Source organism: Rousettus aegyptiacus, unplaced genomic scaffold (assembly GCF_014176215.1).
Source record: "Rousettus aegyptiacus isolate mRouAeg1 unplaced genomic scaffold, mRouAeg1.p scaffold_m13_p_3, whole genome shotgun sequence".
In the NCBI taxonomy this organism is placed as follows: domain Eukaryota; kingdom Metazoa; phylum Chordata; class Mammalia; order Chiroptera; family Pteropodidae; genus Rousettus; species Rousettus aegyptiacus.
The window spans coordinates 124,375,303-124,395,432 of record NW_023416306.1 but is presented as its reverse complement, the minus strand read 5'-3'; the positions used below and the strand labels follow the sequence as shown (position 1 = coordinate 124,395,432).

Below are 20,130 nucleotides of genomic sequence, written 5' to 3'. Positions count from 1 at the left end.
AGGACTATATTCTAGTCACTTGCATGGGCTCATCTTAGCTCTTTTGGAGTTATATATTATTATTTACTAAGAGAAAAAAAAATCTTGAACAGTAGGCACTGGTCATACACATACAGAGACTTAGAAAAAATAATATGATTCTTATCATGTGGAATTTCCTAAAGACTAGAGAGCAAGGCATCATAAAAATGAGAATTTTGGATTGCCAGCCTAAAATTTGTGCTTCAGAAAAATCACAAATTCTTCTATAAGACACGGAATTGCTTGGAAAAAGTCAAACTTCACTGTCTCTAATATAAGACACGGAATTGCTTGGAAAAAGTCAAACTTCACTGTCTCTAATATAAAACAAGACAAAAACACCAAATCAAAAGGAAAACTACTCACAAGTTATAAATATCGTGATGTCTATTCCTACTGAAGTAGAACTGTAGCACTGTTATTAATCTCCCAACTCAGTGAAATTTTAAATTAATAAATACTTAAATCTCTCTGGCTAAGACCATTGGCCTCAGGAAGATTTATACTACTTTCAAACTAAGCACATGTGCCTGGCAGTAAGTCATGGCTTTATAACTAATGCCAGACCAATAACTCCATTTTCTGTGCCCAAATTAGCCATTTTGTTTATTATTCTAATTATATAATGACCTTGTGATTAAGTATAGATTAAAGAGTTATTTATGGCAATCCTTTGAGTATGGACTGGCTGAGCAATTTAATTATGGGGTGATTCTGTCACCGACATTGGCTTTTCATAGTCCTTTACACTACTGTCTCACAGTTTAAATGTGTAGCTATAGGGATTTTTATATTACAAAGGATATTCACTGAGTGAACACTTAAGTTCTTATTAAAATATAGTTTGATTTTTAAAGCCTAAAATTACTATCAGAGATACACATATTGAAGCATATTTGAAAACATGGAATGATTATTAATGGCCAGCTTGTAATGAACATTTATTTTCTATGTGATATAAACTGTCTGTGAAATGTTTACATATGTTGAGTTATCTAATACAGCAACAAAATGAGGAAGAAATTACAATTGTTTCCTTATACAGGTGAAAAAAATTTTAGAGAAATTAGGCAACTTGTCCATGGTTATACTGCTGAATAGCTATTTAGCTAGAATTTTATTCAATACATCAGAATCTTAAATCAGATTTGAAGTTCATGAATTCTATTTCTAAATTAAAAAAAAGAGGATGAATGACTCTAGATTTTCATAAGTTAGTCTTGTAACACAAGTAAGTCTAGGATATCCTGTAGTGATCAATAACTTAAAGTCTCTATGATACAACTTGTGTCCTAATAGTTACTTAACATAGGGAAGAAAGAAGTAGTTTGCATTGTTATGAGAGTTTAGCAATATCCTTTTTTCTTAATAATTCGATCTAGGTTTTTATACTCTATCTGTGCCCTTTCCATCTAGATATCACTTTTACAGAATTAAATCTCAAATTTCCATGCCAGTCCTAAACCTTCACCCCTGATCTAGTCCTTCACTCCTAGGGGTCTACCTGACATTTTTATTTGACTACCCATTTCATATTTTCTCCAAGCTGAAGATGCTTAAAGCTGAAGTCATCATTTATTCTCATATAGTAGTTCCCTTGCTCTTTTTGTCAATAATATTCCAAGTCCTCAAATTCTTATTTCTAGTATATATTATACAAAACTTTCACCTCAATCTTCATACAATTTAATTTTTTTAACTCACTATTCAAATCCCTCCCCTGCCTCCCAATTGCCTAAGACTGGAGTTTTCATCAAGGAAGGACAGGATATCCAGGTGATGTAATAATATATAAAGAGGAAAGTATGCATGTACCTTCCCCTGCCTTCACAAGATTCTGGTACTTTTTCTAGTACACAACTGCCATGATAGTAAACCAACACATCCTTTAGGTATTTGCAGTTAGAAAAGCAGTCCAGGAAACAAACACAAATTCCACACTTCTTAGCTGATATCCGAGGCCCTTCCCAATGTAGCAATGGCCTATCTTCACAATCCTTATGTCCTAATAATACCCCTCATGAATCTTATTCATCTACCAAAATCGAACACTAATTCCCATGTCAAAGTTATTGTTTATGCCACAAATAATGATCTCTTAAATACCAAGAGATCATTAATGTGCATTTGGCCACAAGGCCACCTGGTTTTTCTTTCCTGTTTCCCATGTTCCGTTATAACATGCATGACTATCTTATCCCCTGAACTATCTTCTTGGCTAAATTCAACATGTACAAGGAGGGAGATGGCCTCATGCTTCTGCATCCTCTAATCAAAAATGGCCCAAAGGATGAACAATGCTTTTGCATTTGCTATACCCTCAATAAATGTGTTAACTTGACCTTGAATGGAACTGTACAGTCCTCTTGCTAAGTTTTTCCTCTCTATTCAAATCCACTGATATTTATATTGTGTCAGATTTTTACTATGTTTATTCTGCCTTGCCCAGTGGTCTCAAGAGAATTCGAATGCTATAGGAATTTGGAAATTGTGATATCAGCATGTTTACTAGACAGTTCAATTACAGTCTGCACAATAGTGAGCATGAAATAGCTGAAGTATAATAGGATGCATTTCAATTAGGGAGCTATTAATGGTGTGATGCAGAAAGTATCACATTTCTAAGCAGCAGTAAGATCTGTTTTCAGCTTTGACTCCAAGAATTTGGTCTTTTCTGTGAAAAACAATGAAATAAAGCCCCACCATGCAATATAGAAAGGAAAAGATCCATCTTAGTTGAGATGATAAAGCTAATACACAGCTAATAAAAGCAGAAAACTATCCATTAATACACTGAAAGGGAAGCAGTTGTCAGTATCTGCCATGCCCTCAAACACCAACATTTTTAGAAAAGGGAGATGGTCTTGCTAAGTTCTACTTGCTGTGGCTCCCTCAAAGGGGCAATGAAACAGAGTTCCATTCTGCCCAGTTTTCTCCTCACTCTCAATTCAGTTCAGAAATGGACTTTCTATTCTCCCTCTTAAGGTTCCTCTCTTCGCTATTCCTTTGTCTTCCTTAAAAGATGACCCTTGTATTTTCAAGGGGTAAACAATCATGTGTAATGAAACATATCAAATAGGGGACTGAAGTAGGGAATTACTTTTCCAAGCTCGAATTCATACATTTTCTCAGGCAGAAGCCCAGATAAGTAGAGCTATGTAGAATATATTGCCTACTTTAATTCTGAGTGCTTCTAGTGAGCTAAACATGTGTTATTGGTATGCTGAACTTCTCACAGAAACCCTTAGTGGCCAACTGTGGCAGCGAGTCCCTCAGATCCCCTAGGGTAACCAACTAATCCTGGTTTGCTCAGGACTTCCCATTTTTAGCACTGAAAGTCCTGTGGTATGCAAAACTCCGTAGTCCCAGGAAATCCTATCTCTGGCCACCATAAGCAAAGTTTTACTTTTTCTATAATGTATTATAAAACTATCATTTTTGTGTGTGCTAAGTGAAAAAGCTGAGATGTACTAAATGATCTTCTGAGCTGTTTAGATTATATTCGGCATTTTTCAATTAAGGCTTTATGACTCACAAGTTAAAAAACTTGTCCAAGTTCATTCAGCTAATAAGTGATGGAGTCAAGACTTAAACCTAGGCCTTCTAATTTCAAATTCTGTGTTTTCACCATTTGATCACATTATTGTCTGTCTTTTGCTCAGAAATGATGTAGAATTTCCTCTCCTTGGGTCCCATATACATTTTTTTCCTCCTTAAAAGTTATTTATACAACCAGGGTGACTGAGTATGGATAGTTTAAAGCACAGATACACACAGTAACCAGAATTCCTTCCCCCTGATGCTCAGGTCTTACTGCTGGGTCTGAGTTATCATGCCTAGCTCTTTGTGTCTTTATAATAACACTTCTCACAAAAATTCCACTGTCTTTCCCTGAATTCTGCTGCCCATTGATTTCATTATACTAACCAAGTCTTCCATCAAATATGCCTAAGTCTGAACCTCAAACGTGAGTACTGTTCAAGTCTTCTCCATCTGTTTAAATCGATGGAGACAAATGTATACATTGAAAAGTTTTTTCAGAGATTTCATCACGTTGGACGAATCTGAGTCTCGTCTTTGACCCAGATAGGATACTCTGTTGCATGCAACCATGGTTTCATTCACTGTATAGCTTTGCTATTTCCTGTACTTGGTAAAAATAAATGCATCTCATCATTAATCTTAGGGAATTTTCTAAAACATGAGATTCTATAGTTGTCACTCTGGAATAACTATTTCAAGTATTTTTCCCTGAAGGCATCTTTATATGTAAAGATTATGTGGCAGACAGTGTCACCTTGGGTGAAAAGATTTATACTCAGGTCGTTCTGAGCAGCGATGTCTTCTGCCAATCCCATCCTTTGCCTTTCCTACCTGGGACCTTAGAGTCTAAACATCAAGATAATGAGCAGGAATTACAGTGATGTTGATCATGGTTGATAGTTACATAAAAGGACTCGAAGCCAAAGAGATGTCTGCTATGCCTGAATGCACTTGCTTCTAAAGACTAATGTCTTTAAAAATTAAGTTTCTTGCACTTTTGGCAGACAAATCTGCTCTAGTTAATGAAAACTATATATAATACTGTGAATATAAATTCATAGCTTCTTCCCTCTCATTGCCCTCATCTAGTTTTTGTTCAGCCACTATGTTCCCAGAATACCTGAGTCATTTTCACAAAATGCAGATATTCAAAGTTATAGATATATTATTATTTAAAAGATTAATATATTTAATATCTTTAATCAGGCATTCAAAATTTCAACTTACCTGTCCAAACACATTTTCTATTTCTCTTCTTCGTATACTCTAACCGTTACTATCCAATATATTTTCTTGCCCATGAGGCCATGATACTATTCAAGTTTTTGCACAGCTTCCTGCTCTGCCTTTCCTTTTAATATTCACATGTCAAAATTCTAACAAAACTTCAAATCCCAATTAAATGCCATCGTCTTCAAAAAGTCTATCCTGAAAACTCCAAATCAAAAATATTTTCCTTACTGAAAATTTCTGAGCACTATCTTCTGGAAAGTAAATCATCAACTTTATTGCAGCTGAGGTAATTGGGTAAGTACCAAAAATGAGATTCTGATATTTTCATGGCAATTGATATTTTTAATTACAAGTAATAAAAATATATTGTAAGTGAAGGTGACTACATGAAATAACATTCTATGTTCTTCAAATTATGAGAAATACGTTAATTTTGGGGAGTATATAATTGTAGGTATACGTGATTACGGTAGATCATAAAGATGGTCTAAGTTCCCTCCTCCCATAAAGAGGCAGGGTCTATTTCTATATCTTTTGAATCTGAACTAGATTTATAACTTGTTTTGAACAATAAAATGTTGCAGAAATGATAGCTGTCAATTACAACCTTGGTTTCAAGTGGGCGTATATGCATCCTCTTATTTCCTGAGAATCCTGTCACTGCCTCATGAATAAACTTGGTCTGGCCAGCTGGACGATGAGTGACATAGTCCAATCCCCTTTATTGCCCTGACAATAGCCAGACATCCATAAACATGTGAGAACTAGCCCTTGTCCAGTTGACTATACATTCATTAATGAATGCAGACAAGATCAGTGGATTGTTTTTAAACCACTGAGTTTTGGGGTGTTATATTACGGAGCAAGATCTATCTGATAGTGATTATATTAGAATAGGATATAACGTTAGGATAGTCTGTAGCATTATCTTAAGATTGAAAAAGGCATTAAAGAATCAAGCATCTGATATTTAAATTTCCTTTGCAACATTTCTAACAAGCAATCATCCAAGTTATTTAAATATCTCTAGAAATGGGCAACTTAGTTTTATAAAGACAGCTTATTGTTAGAAATTTCTCCTCATACTGAGCAGAAATCTGCCTGCCCATGATTCCTCCAAGGAACTATGTTCTGCTCTCTAGGAAGCTCGACACAATTTCTTTTCCACATCTAACCTTTTAAATATTTGAAGACTTTGAACAAAGTCTCACCTGAAAGTTCTCTTTTCCAAATTCAGCATCCTGGTTCTTCGGTGTTTTTTTCATACGGTATGATTTGAGACCACTTTTCAACCTGATTGTTCCATCTACATGCTTTCTCTTTTGTCTATATCTATTCAAGTACTGTGCCCTGAACTGAGCACAGCACTCCTGAGAAGCAGGGGAGCTTTGCAAGCAGACAAACTTTCCATCTCTACTCCCCATACTGCACTTCTCTCAACGCACTCTAGTTCTTTCCTTGCAGGTCCACAGCACTAGCACCACAGTCTGCTAAAACTCAATGAATGCTTAACATTTTTTCACTCATTGACATTAAATTGTTTTTCCTCTCTTCTATAAAGACCTCCTTTTATCTCTAATGGTGATAATTAGGGCTGTTCAGAAACATTCAAGTTCTAGTCTCCTTTCAGGTGCGTAAAGGGAAAGCGCTTCAACTCTCCTTTTAAACCCAGTTATTGCCATTGATTGCTTTGTCCCATGTAATATGAAGGGAAGGGAGATGCGTCACATCTATGTGGAAGTTTTAAGAGTTAGAGCCCAGTTTGCCACATCCTAATTTCCCTGCCCTGAAATCATGAAAGTATGTGTTGAGACAAACCTCTGCCAGCCTGGTTCCCTGAGCAACTGTGAAGAACAAAGTACATCCTCCTCCCCTATATCGATAAGCACTGAAAATGTTGTATGGGTGAGAAATAAACCTTGATTTGATTAACATACTGAGATTTCATAGTTGTCTGTTACTACACCATAATTTATCCTAATACACTATTTATACTTTACCTTGCTAGATCAGGTCATTTTTGTATTCTATCATCTAACACACAAGTTATTATGCCCAGCCTTACCCTCAAAGCCTACAATCAGATCTTTTATATTTCTATCTAATTTGATTAAAACAATCTGTCCACAGGCAATTCCTAAAGCACTCCACTAAGAGCCTCCCCTAGTACAAATCATTCACGAATTATCACACTTTGGTTCTAGTTATTCAAGTCATTATAAATCCATTTAGGTGATATATTTTTTCAAGGAGATATTCTGAAAATTCTTAGCAAATGGCTTTCTGAAATCTAGATAGAAATATATCTATACTATTTATTTGATATACCTACTTAGAAACCTTGTCGATCTAATACAGGATGAAATATTAAGTTTAAAATATATAATTACAAATAATTGATCCAGAAAGAAGCATCATTTGAAAATTACATCAATTTGGCATAATAATGAAACAGTCAAGCCCTGGAATCAGGTAGACCTAGTTCAAATCTCAGCTGTGATAATTAGTCACTGTGTGGCCTTGATTATGTTTAATATCTCTAAGCCTGTTACCTTATCTGAAGAATAAAATAATTATAACATCTACATCAAAAAAAGTTGTGATGAGGGTTAGAGGAGATAATATAATAGTGCTTAGATGTGGTCTGTTATGTGGTAACAATTCAAAAAGCATTGTTATATCAAAATAATTTTGAATTTGAGAAACTAAATCTATTTTTTAAATAGCATTTAAAATGTTTCCTTATATTTACCCTGTAAAATTTCATACTGTTTCTAAATGCTAAGGAAAACTAAAAACCAAGAAATATCTTAACCTGTTAGTCTTCAATTTAGAATTGGTCATATCTCAGAATTATAGTATAGTTTTGACAGCAAGATGCTTAATATTTAAGAGAGTGTTATGGATCAAGCAAAGTTGTTACTTTTAACTATCCCAGACCACTGCAATAAAATGAGTGTCACAATAAAGTGAGTCTCGCAATGATGTGAGTCGTAATCTTTCTGCTGGTGGAGGGTCTTGCCTTTGATTTGTAAAAAAACACATCTGTGAAGCACAATAAAGCAAAGTGTGTTTGTAATTACAAGGTTATAAAAGCATGCTTTTTTTAGGTGATTATTTTATTGTACTATTGAACTACTCTATGTCTGCCTATAAGAGGAAACCTATCGAACATAGTATTTGTTAAAAAATACTTAAAAACACTTAATATATGCTTTATTGAGAAATACAATGATCAAGATCAGTGCCCCTCTTCTTTTCTGAGATGTTTTATATATGTTGGATGTACTCGATAGCTGTGTCAGTTACATTTTGGAAATAACCAGTAGGCTTAGGAACCATGGAATTGATTAAAATTGCTCTCTTATCTAGTGAGGTTATTTTCAATGTTTTGACTAATAACTGGTAATTTTCTAACAAGTGATTATTCTGCTCAATGTAAGAGATGACATTTTCCATAGTTACTGCACTGGCTTTGTTTTAAGACTGACTGCTCAAATACTGTCTTCACAAAGGATGTATCACTGATGTTAATTTGCTTTCCTCAAACACATAAAATATCTGGAAGGCATTACAAGATTAAATTCGATTCTGTGTGGTGTATTCCTAAAGACTGATTTTCTAATAAATGTAAGCTAAGCTGGAGACTGAGAGGTCATGATTAAAGACCTGTTTTAAAGAACCAAAAATGGATAGTAATATGCAAATGGTCAACGAGGAAAACGAACACAGAAAAGTCTTGGAAAAATGTGCTTCTACTTCTGCATAGCATATTTTTTCCTCCAACAGATATGCTCTCCTCAGGTTTCTTATCTAGGAATTTTATTTTTCTGAGGCTGTAATATCCCCTTATGGCTGCTACATTAATTAGGTGGGTCCTCCTGTGACGCTGAGTTAGAAGGAAGCATGACAAGCACTGATTTTGAGTTTTGTTTTCATTTTTGCTTTGGTTTTGAGGTGGATCCTGAAGCAAGGAAACAAATCTTGAATGGGAGTCTTGAGGGTGAGGAGGCAGAGGCAGTGCCTCTCCTAATTGAGAAAAGATTTGGCCTCAGGAGCTGGGTGTATAATACAACTCCTACCACTAAAACACTAATCTTTGGAAAGTGCACAATTTGAGACGTCTTTAGAGTATGCCTCAAGTACTATGAGGTGGAGTTAGTGCTCTCAGAAGCCAGGGAAAGGCAGACTTCTTTTGGGGTGTGGTTTTGATTAGCAATCACTAAAAAGAAAAGCAAGCCCTTTCTAAGGAGCCAACCGGTGCTGTGTTTTGTAACAATTATGGAAGACTCCAGTGTTAGGAACCAGCTAAAAAAAGTTTTCAGCATTGGTGGCTGTGGTTTCCTTCCCTGAAATGAAGATATCTTCATCTTGGGTTGATACAGGCAAGGGGTCATATGCACGCTCTGGATCTAAAATGTAAACGTATCATCTTTAAAAGAGTGGCCTTTATGCAATGAGTAAAATTTTGGGTTTCCCTTGCCTGCAACCCAAGTAAAGAAGATCAAGTCTTTAAAGAGTTTAAAATCAAATTGAAGAATACAAATCTTGATATTTCTGCAACTTAAATTCATATGTACCATCAAAATGACACGAACAAGTGGGACCATAAAAAGTGGTGCTAATACCTCCCCTTTGTACAAAGAAAGAGAAATATAACAAATCAAGAAGGATATTCAAAGCCACGTAGAAAAATCCCTATTTCATATTGCAGAAATGAGGAGCCATTAAGCACGTTTAAATAGAAAAGTACTGTGCTTTAAGGAGATTAATCTTTAACAGTATTCAGATTGGACTTAATGTGGAAGAAGTAATGGATGAAGGAAGGTCAGTTTGCAACTTCCTAGGTAAAAGATATTGAAGATTAAAACTAGATTGATAGTAATATAAATAAAAATAAGTTGAAAAGTTATGAGTATAATGACTAAATTGCTATACAGTAATAAATTGTGAATGTAGATCCTGTTTGCACCTGATAACCTTTGTAATAATTCACAATCCTTAATTATTCACTTTTACCTGAATCTATAGTGACCTATTTCTGTACCAAATCCTCTGGAAGGAAAGGATCTCTTCCATAAAAAACTGAAAAGTCAAAAAAAGATAAAGCTTCCCTTTTTCTACAAAGAGTAACCTGCTACTATGAGTGAAACTGTTAATGTGCAGGCCGTCATGCTCTTAATACCTGGCACACTTATTTAAGAATGTAAGGATGTTTGCATAGGATAAACCACTGACCCAAGGAAGATATTACAGCAGTGGAAATAGCTATTGTCTATGCTGAGGAGACTCTCTGGCCCTTTCTTTGAGAAATAAGGACGTTACCTGAGGGGATGGAGAGGAATCTGATTTATGAACAAGACTGGAAAACAATAAAATAAAATGTTCTAAGTTTCCAGAGAGAGGATTGATGCTATGAGAAAAAATGGGTTGAGAGCTTCTGGAGAGTAAGATTGATCTTAGCTCCTATGTTAAATGGCTAATTTTAGGCCCTGGCTAAACACGGAGGCCAACTAGAGTGGGGAAGAGGGCATGAGGACAGCATGTAACCTCCTAAACTTTATAGAGAAATATAAAAACAACGTTGAACCTATTACAGAGATTTCAAGAGTATCTTAATCCAGCTATATCTATTTATTGTGCAACCTATGTCAGGTTTTACAACAGAAAAAAATCATATTTTAATCAAGGTAATATTTTTTTTTAAAAAAAAAGCAATTGTTCATAACTTTGGCTGATAATTTATTTGTTTACCTCCATTAAGTTACTTGTCCATGGCAATAACTGAACCTTGGAATTCACAGTGAATATTATATATATTTTAATTATGAGATTTGAAAATGATATCAAAACAAACTTTTTCTATTTGACAGTCTTCCAGTGTTCTGCCCTTCGACAGTATCTCTACATTTTTTTCTTTCTGTTCTCATTTCTCTCAACCTCACCCCTTTCCCGACAAGCTTCAATCATCCTGTTAGTGACTGGAAAGCAATCATCAGATTCTTGGGGATAAGAAAACAGCTACAGCCTCATTCAGAACCAAGGACAGGGGATAACCCATTCTTCATATAGTTTTCTGAGAACAATTCTGCAGAGAACTTGAATCACCAGAGAAGAAAAGGAACAAAGAAGATGAGCATCACTTTCCCCAAACTATCTTTTCCTAACCCCTACCACTGTTTTGATTTTCCTGAATTTGGGTGAAGACAAGGCTGGTACTAGAAAGAAAAAAATACAGAAGACAAAATACTCCTCAGCATGCAACCAGTGGAACTTTGACTATAAATCTCCAGGGAAGGGTGAACTCACATTATGCATTCAAAGCAGAGAAGGAGTATCATTCTAATTTCAAAAAGTGATTTATATTTGGAGAAGGTAATTATATGATTTCATTCACTATCATTTATTCAAGTAATTTTATCAAATTGACTTATCGAATGCTGAGTAAACACGGGCACGTATCATTCAGATGTCCCTCAGAGAAAATCTTAAAAGAATGTAGCTGGATGACAGCCTTCAGCTACCACACCACATGGTCATTAATCCCATGGCCACAGTCCTCATGCTTCTCCCAATGAATGAACATGGTGGAGGTAATAAAAATGACCATTTATGCTTAATCTCTAACAGGCGATCTTTTTTCTAGGACTCCCCAGTGGTCTAACACTTTCTTGTAGCCTCATTTTGGTCAGTTTAAGGTTTTTCATACTCAGTCCTTCCTTCCTTCCCCTTTCCTCACAGGTGTCAGACTCATATCATGGTCCAAAGTCTCTTCTTGCCTACTCCTGCTGTCTCTCCACTTTATCTGTGAGATATTTCCTCCAAAAATAAGCTCTTGTGCTTCTCTAATATTTTAGTGTGTGCTTCTGGTAGGACTTAGTTTACATATACGACAAAAGTTACCAAACTACTGTAAAACCAGGAGGAAGTATAAAATGTTAAATTTAATGAGCACTTAAACAAACATCCTTACAGCCTTCTCTCTCTCTCTCTCTCCCTCCCTCTCTCCCTCCCTCCCTCTTCCCCTCCTCTCCTCTCTCCCTCTGCCGCTTCTCCCTCCCTCTCCTTCTCTCTTGTCCACCTTTTTCTTCTACATCTCACAATTCCTTTTCCAGAGCCGGTCTAAATTTATTGTGACAGATGGAATAGAATGAACTTTGGCATGTCTTTGCCAGCAACGTTTACAAGAAATGTACAGAGAGATGAGCAGAAATCAGAGAGCAACATTGTTAACTCCATTATCTTGTTTCAGTGTGTATGGACTGTTTTTTCATTGACACTTGAGAAAGGGGAGAGAATAACAAATGTGGTTTGGCTCTGAACTGATTAGGGACATTGAAGGTAGAGGAGTGAAGGATGTAATAACATTGTCTGGAAGAAGCAAAGACTCCCTATTTTGAAAGTCTGCTCCAGTCTGTTTTCCAGGACAACAGATGTTATAATATTTACAATTATAGTAATATTGCATTTTATTGAAAATAATTTTAAAATATGTATAGAAAAAGTGAAACAAGAAAATCTTTTTGAAAGAGGTTGTGATTGAAGGCTTTACTTAAATGTATCCTTTGAGATTTTTCAAGAGGCAATGAGCATTCATATAATGGCATATTCTCTTAATGACTGAAAATTAACATCCCTTTCCAATAACATCGTAATTTCTAAATCCCTAGGAAAGTCTCAGAAATAGACAGTTTCTGGGAAAATAATGTGGAAAGGATTTACTCAAAATGCAAAGACAACCTATTTTAGAAAGATATTGCCACAGCTTGCACTTAACAAAAACGTGGGAGTAGATTAACTCTGTTGCTTTGACAATAATACAAGTCCACATTCATACATGAGTGAGGAAAGCAAGCTGTTAGGAAGTGATGGATGCCACAGGCAAGGAAGGGTTGCAGTAACTTAAAGATAATAAACTCAGATAAGCTTCCAATATCATGACACACGTTTTTTTCAAAGTTAAATTGAAATTTAACTTAATTATTTTCTAAGATAATGTGACAAAATAAACAAAAAGCTATCATTTTTGAGTAAACTTAAAGAGACAGTGCGTAAAGGGTAGGGATGAGAAAGTAATCCATTTGTTAGCTGAATTTTCTACGGATAATCTAGATCAATCTTTTACCACAGCTGGTTTTCATAACATATTTAAATCACTGACCTTACAATTGGAATGTAATTCTTCATATATTTATTTTTAGGATATTAAAAAGTTTAGAGATGTAATAATATCTTAATTACTTTTATTCAGGAAAAATAAAAATGGCATATGTCATTTTTAGGAGCTTTAAATTTGAAATTTTACATGTTTGATTTAAAGTAAGTAACACATGATTGTATTTAACAAGATTCATTTTTGAAGAATGAAAGTACTATAAAACATAACTGAAGCTATTTATTTGCCTTAAAAAAACACTAAAACATGTATCTGAATTTTGCTTCTATTTATACACAAACATGCTAAAATGTCAATATTTATAAGACAGCTAATTTTTCTGTTTATACTTTGCATAAGTTTTGGTCAACACATACTTTAAAAAAATCTATTATATATTTGCTCCAATATCATTTACAGTAATGATACCTAGAAATACTCTTGAAAAAATCAATTAATAACAAATAAACACATGAGCATTATTTAATAATGATGTATTTAAAAATATTTACATCACTTAAAAATAACGAAGTGGAAAGTTTTCTAGGATATGTTGTTAGAGGACGGAAAAGAGAAAAGGAAAAATGAAACCATAAGTTGCACATCTGATATGCCACAGTGATTAAGATCATGGACTCTGTAGCTAGACTATCTGGGCTTGAATACTGATTTCATCACTTGCTAGCTGTATGAAGGGAAAGTTAAACTAATTTATACATAGGTTTTCTCGTTTGTAAAATGGAAGTTGAAATAGTACTTACCTCATAGGGCCATTATAAGGATGAAATTAGTCATTATACATGACACAATTGTAACAGTACTTGCTACAAAGTCAGCACTAAATTAGTGCTTGCTTGCTTACATATAAAATAGCCTAATTTATGTTAAGCACACAAAGCTATTATTTCATTTTAACATAGATATGTATGCAAGCACCCAGAAAAAGGCCTGTGGACATACATGTCAAACTGATATTAATATATAACTATGGGCATTAAAGATGATCCTCAGCTTTAAGTATTTTACATAAAAATATAATTCATACATCATTTTTTAGATTAAATTTTCAATACTTTTATCCATTCATTAAATGAAACTATGAAAAACCCTGGAGATTACATTAACTTATTAAAACAGAAAAATCTTTAACTACATATCATTAAATACAAACAAGCAGATCAAAAGATAGTATTAACTATTTAAATATAAACCCATTTATGTAAAAATCATTGGCATTTATATATGGAATGATAATAATGGTTAATCTGGTTAAGTGATTTCGACTTCTTTATATATAGATACATGTACACATAACTATACAAATATATCTATATATTATTTTTTAAAACACTTTAAGATCTACCTTACTGAAAAAAAAAAAAAAAGCAGCAGCGAAGCTAGTTATAGCATCATGCAACATCTTGCATTCAAAATACATATGTTGAAAGCACAGCCAAATACCATCAAGGAATGAATTAGATTATGAATGTACTTACCCACCAAATGCCTGAAGTGCAGAGAATTTGGAAGCATCTAAATCATTGCCACTTACTATTCGAGCCTTAAATAAAAAATGAGAAAAAACAAAACAAAACAAACAAACTTTTAGCATACCATAGCTGTGTAGAAGGGAATCTGGGATATGGGTCAACTGCACTAAACACATACACCTAATATGACAAATGCTAAGCAGGGTCAGCTCCAAGTCAAAGCTATTGTGTTGTGAGCAGAGGTTTTAAAATTAGCTGTCAGCATTTAAACAAAAACACTGCAAGAGTCCAGGAAAATATATCATATTTCAATACTATTTGCCCTTAAAACTTGATATGTGCAGTGAAGATCACGAATAGTCAAGGAGATCATGATTAGCCAGACTTAGGAACAGATGCTGAGTTTGACAGTAGCAGACCCCTAGATTGGCAAGTGTAAGCTAAAGTAAGCGCAGCTGGCAAGGTGTAACCTCTTTATAAATGCAACATATCGGGGGCACACTTAAAGGACAACCAAAGAATGGAAAGCTGGGATAACATGCACATTTCACAACTAAAACAGAGGAACTAAAACAGGTCTGTCACAAACAAACATATACAAAAGACAGGGTCCCTCAGGAGGGAAGAAAATGTATGATTTAAAACCTTTTCATCCACAGAACTGCTATCTGAAAAAGAATCAGGAAAAGAAGGGATAAATGTTAGATGGAATACTTTTCAAGAAATCATTTAAACATATACATGAACAAAGTGTTATTGTTACATTATTTTAAATCATAAGGGAACAGAATTTCAAGGCTGCACTTCAAGGGAAGAGGATTAGTTGGTCATCAGAATGCCAGAATGCTTGAAAAGTAGCAAATGGTGACTACGGAATTTAATGAAAGACAGTGTGTCATACAAAGAACACAGTTGAAGAATCAGAAGTAGTAGGCTCCAGCTGAGGCTCAACCACATACTAAGCACACTGGGAAACCACCAAATTTTCTAGTCCAGACCTAACTCTTAAGGTCTTTAACACTTTGCCCATTTGCCTCCAAACATTGTTAGGAGAGTCAATTTAGATCAATACATGTAAAAGTAAACCTCAAATGACTATATAAACTAAAGATGTTTTATTAAAGAATTATTTATTTAGGCTTCTCATATCATAAAACTTAAGAGCTGTAAGACTTCATTTTGCAAATAAGAAAACTGATGCCCGAATGGGTTAAGCGATTTATGATCACAAAAGCAGTAAATGGCAGAAGTGGGATACAAATCCAGGGCTCCTGATCCCTCATATGCTGCCCTTTAGATCCACTGTTCCGGATGAGTGGTTGAAACAGAGAGAGGTGGCTGGTGTACAGATCTCCAGTGTGATTTACGATAAATCACAGGGTCAATACTTCTCAGTTTTAGTTGCTCATGGGACCAATTAGATGAACAATGGACTAGTAATTATTTTTTTTTTTAAACTCAAATCTAAATCTTCCAGGGTTATCACGGCATGGTCTGTCTCCACCTTACATATCACTATCATTCTTAAACTTATTAATTCAGCTTTGCTTATTCGCATAAAGCTAAAGAGACCTCTATGAGTACAAGTTGGCTACTCATAAGAGAAAACTAGAGCTGGAGTGACCTTGGGGTTCATGTCGTCCAAACACCTCATTTTTATAGATGAGCTCCAGAGAGATAAAGATTTGTCATGCAGGTCATGTAGCTCAGTGATGACCTTTATTAATGGAAATTTAAAATGTACTTAAGTATAATTTAAGTATGGATTAATTGCCATAACTAAGTATTTTTGTGCAATATTTAAGAGTTATATCTCAGGGTTATATTTTTTACTATAAATCAGGGTAAAGTGAAATATAAATAAAAGACCAATCACATTTAGGGCCTCAAATATTTTTAAATACTAAATAAAATATAGAAAATAAAATTCAGCATTATGTCAGAAGAACATATCATATCCATAAATTTTTTAACACAAGCATAATTTAAAAATTGTGCAATAACTAATTTAATATATCAGTCAGTCAGAAAATAGGTGTCTGCATTTCGTTAGGTTCTAAAAAGTTACCTGATACAATTTAAAAATCTATTTTCTAAAATAGGTAAATTTATTTCAATTTTAAAGTTTAATATGTTAAAAGCTTTCAGAGTCATCAACTTTAGTGTAAAATATTAGGGCATGCCTATTATCACTAAAAGAAAAAAAACCATCCACTACCACAAGTTTATCTCTAGAAATTCTGACCAATATATTAAAACATAGAATATTAAAAAAACAACATAAGTGTTGAAAGGCAGGATATGAAGTTGGTGTTTTCAAGAATCAGAATTTTAAACCCAAAAAAACAAAAAACATCACCTGGAACACTGTCAAGGTAAATAGTTATTGAAGTAAATATATATAACCAACACATAAAGAAAATAATAGTAAGTTATTTCCCACATACTTGCTATAACTAACTTGGAAAACAATGACATGAGATCTGATTTCAAATATTCAATACTTGGCACTGCCTGTCTGCCATTTAGAACTGTCTTCTATATCAACCATCCCACTGAATAAGGTAATTCTAACAAAGCCATCTATTTTCCAGCTGCCAAATATGACCACACATTTCAAGTTTTTCATTGACTGATTCATTCAATATTTTATTCATTTATTCGTTGAAAACAGATTTTTAATTATCAACAATTCCTTTTTGTTCACTTCTACTCCTTGTCCATTTGCTGTCTTTTCCCCTTTGAAACCTTTCTAAAGTACAGATACCATCACATCTCTGCCCTTTTCAAATCCACCAATGTTACCCAATTTGAAATTATCCTAATTTCAAGTGTAACTGATACCCACATGCGAGAACGAGATTCACATCTGTTGCAGGTTCATAGCTCAGTCCTCATTCACACCCCACACTTTGGCCATAATTAAGTTCTTGCCCTTTCATCATTATGCCATGATCTTTCATAGCTGTGTGCCTTTGGATTTTCAGTTTTCTTTCCCTAAAATGAACGTTCCCCTTCTTCATCTAGCTAACTGCCTGTCAGGCTCCAAAACGCAGCTGAAGCATAACCCCTCTTTCTGAAAACATGTCACATATTGGGGATTTCTGGCCTGTGTACATGAGCACTGTACACTGTGCATTCCTCTTGGTTAATCCTTATCCTTTGCCATTTTCCTTATCTGCAATCCTCTTAGATAGAAGCTCCTTGATAATTTTTTAACCTTTTCTCAGCTCCTACTACACTGAAATACAGAGGACCAATAAACATTTGCTGAACACTGAACAACTTTAATTAGCTACATCACTTTATAAAAGTATCTAAAACTATGAATAAGAAAAATTTATTTCACGTTTCTGTATAGGGCAGATAAACTGTTTTCTAACATGTTTATAGATTTAACGGTTAAAATCCTAATGGCAACTTGTTATAATTTGAAATTATCCTAATTTCAAGTGTAACTGAAATAACAAGTGAAATCATCTAAGACTTTAAAAAATAGAATAAGAGAATGTATAAAAGCTAAAAACATCATGATACTAGCAAAATAGTTTAAAAGATGAGTGAAACAAAATATACCTAAGTAATAAATGCTTATACTTAATTCAAAATATAAAATACATTGAACAATATGAAAGGATATATTATTAAAGACAGAAACACTAGTCAAGTGATGCTTAGACCATAGTTTAAGTATCTGTAATATTCATTTGTATCCTCATCCCATGAAGTTCCAGATGTATTAAATAATTAATTATAAAATAAAGTAAAAATATAAAAAATGTTTATTAACCCTATGGAATGAGAAGAATGTTTAAACTTAGAGGTAAAAAAATACAAGAGTTTGATAATTTTTTGTGTCCATTTAGTACTTTTATATATAAAACCAATTAAAAACAAAATATATTTTCTGAAAACATATTACTTAATATGTTCAGTGTATAAAAAGAACTTATGTCTATAAAAATGACCTTAATACCCCATAAATAAATGCTCAAGAATGTAACTAATTCACAAATTAGAATGCAACAATGATAAATAAGCATGAAAAATGATCGTATTAAGATTATGCTTAATCACAACCATAAAATTAGCAAAGATTGGACGATATTAAAATGATATTACAAGTAATTCCCAAGGCTATCGGTGGTGTCATAGGTCAGATGCCATGATGCGTGGTTGATAGAAGTAAAAATTGTAATAATCTCAGAAACTTTTAGTGATGTCTAGCAACAGACTTTGTTTTGAGAAGAAATTCTGTTGTTGAAATTTCTAGACATGCTAAGGAAATTATTTTTGTTATGGATTGAACTGTGTTCTCCAAAATTCTTATGTTGAGGGACTAACGCCCTGTGCCTCAGAATGGAGCCTTCATTGGAAATAGTTTTTGCAGATATAGTTAGATAAGATGAGGTCATTCAGGAGTAGGGTTGTCTCCAGTCCAATATGACTAGTGTCCTTACAAAAAGGAGCCAGGCACACACAAGAAATCATCATGTAATGATTGGAGTCAGGCTGCCAGGAGCCAGAAGAGAGGCCTGGACAGATCCTCCCCTACCATTTTCAGAGGTAGCACTGCCCGGTTGATGTGCCTTGATCTCAGACTTCTGGCTTCTGGAACTGTGAAGCAATAAATTTATGTTGCTCTAGGTCTCTCAGTTTGTGGTACTATATTACATCAGTGCTGACAAGTTAATAAATTTTAAATACTAAAAATAAATCCATGGGTAAAGATCTGCTCTGCATTGTTTCATTATTTAAAATAAAAAATTGAAAAAGGACCTACATGATCAAGTATAGAAATATGGGTTGAAAATTATGTTCTATAACCTATGAATCTGCAACCATGAAATGGATTTTAAAAGACTATGTAAAATGTAAAAAATGTTTATGTTTTATATACATACCTTAATACACATGTATTATATATGTATACATATATAGTATGTATACATATATAGTATGTATACATATATAGTATGTATACATATATATGTAACACACTACATATATATGTAAGCAATACACACACATACACACACACTCATGATGGCTTTTTTCCCTGATTAACTGCCTTTTATTCTTTTATTCTATACAAAGTGTTTTGTTTAGTCAAATTCTGGTTAAACCTCTCTAATTACACACTGGATATTTCTTATAATGCTGCTTCCAATGCTTCTTAGAAGTCATATCATTTCAAAAGATTATTTTGCAGTTCAGTGAAAATACCAATATAGGACAATGGCACATCTATTTTTATAGTGAAACCTCCTCTAAAGTGAAGTTCCAGTGACTACATTTTTTAATGTCTCAAAATTCCATAAACTAGTTATTTAAAATATTTTTTTAAACTTAGAAAATATTTACTAAGTGAACATCACTATTCCAACGATGTGTCTCCTGAGTATTAAACCCATCAGAGGTTCTTATGTGAGCATCCCTGAGAATAAAATGTTATGTGATTTAAGGCAACGTGTGATAGCCTTAGTCCTCAGTTTTCCTTTACATAAGTGAAATAATGTTTGACCAGCATATATCTAAAGTCCCTAGCTCTAAATTCTATGATTTTATTTTTGTATGTGTAATGAATTTTAGTATAACAAGGCCTATTTACTCACTAGTTACCACCAAAAATAACTATTTAAAATAACTAATGCCTAAGTTTGAGATATTCAATTTCACAATTTAAGA

General features: G+C 33.9%; 1 protein-coding gene across 5 annotated transcripts in view; it reads right to left on the bottom strand.

Moving 5' to 3' along the window:
* UNC13C (unc-13 homolog C) overlaps window positions 1-20,130 on the bottom strand; it is a 620,140-nt gene that overhangs the window by 335,841 nt on the left and 264,169 nt on the right. For all 5 annotated transcript variants that reach the window (XM_016153676.2, XM_016153674.2, XM_016153678.2 and 2 more), the window contains 2 exons: window positions 15,088-15,110; window positions 14,449-14,513 (listed from right to left, as the gene is read on the bottom strand). In XM_016153676.2, coding sequence (XP_016009162.2) covers window positions 14,449-14,513; window positions 15,088-15,110 — 88 coding nt within the window. The remainder of the gene's footprint in view (window positions 1-14,448; window positions 14,514-15,087; window positions 15,111-20,130) is intronic.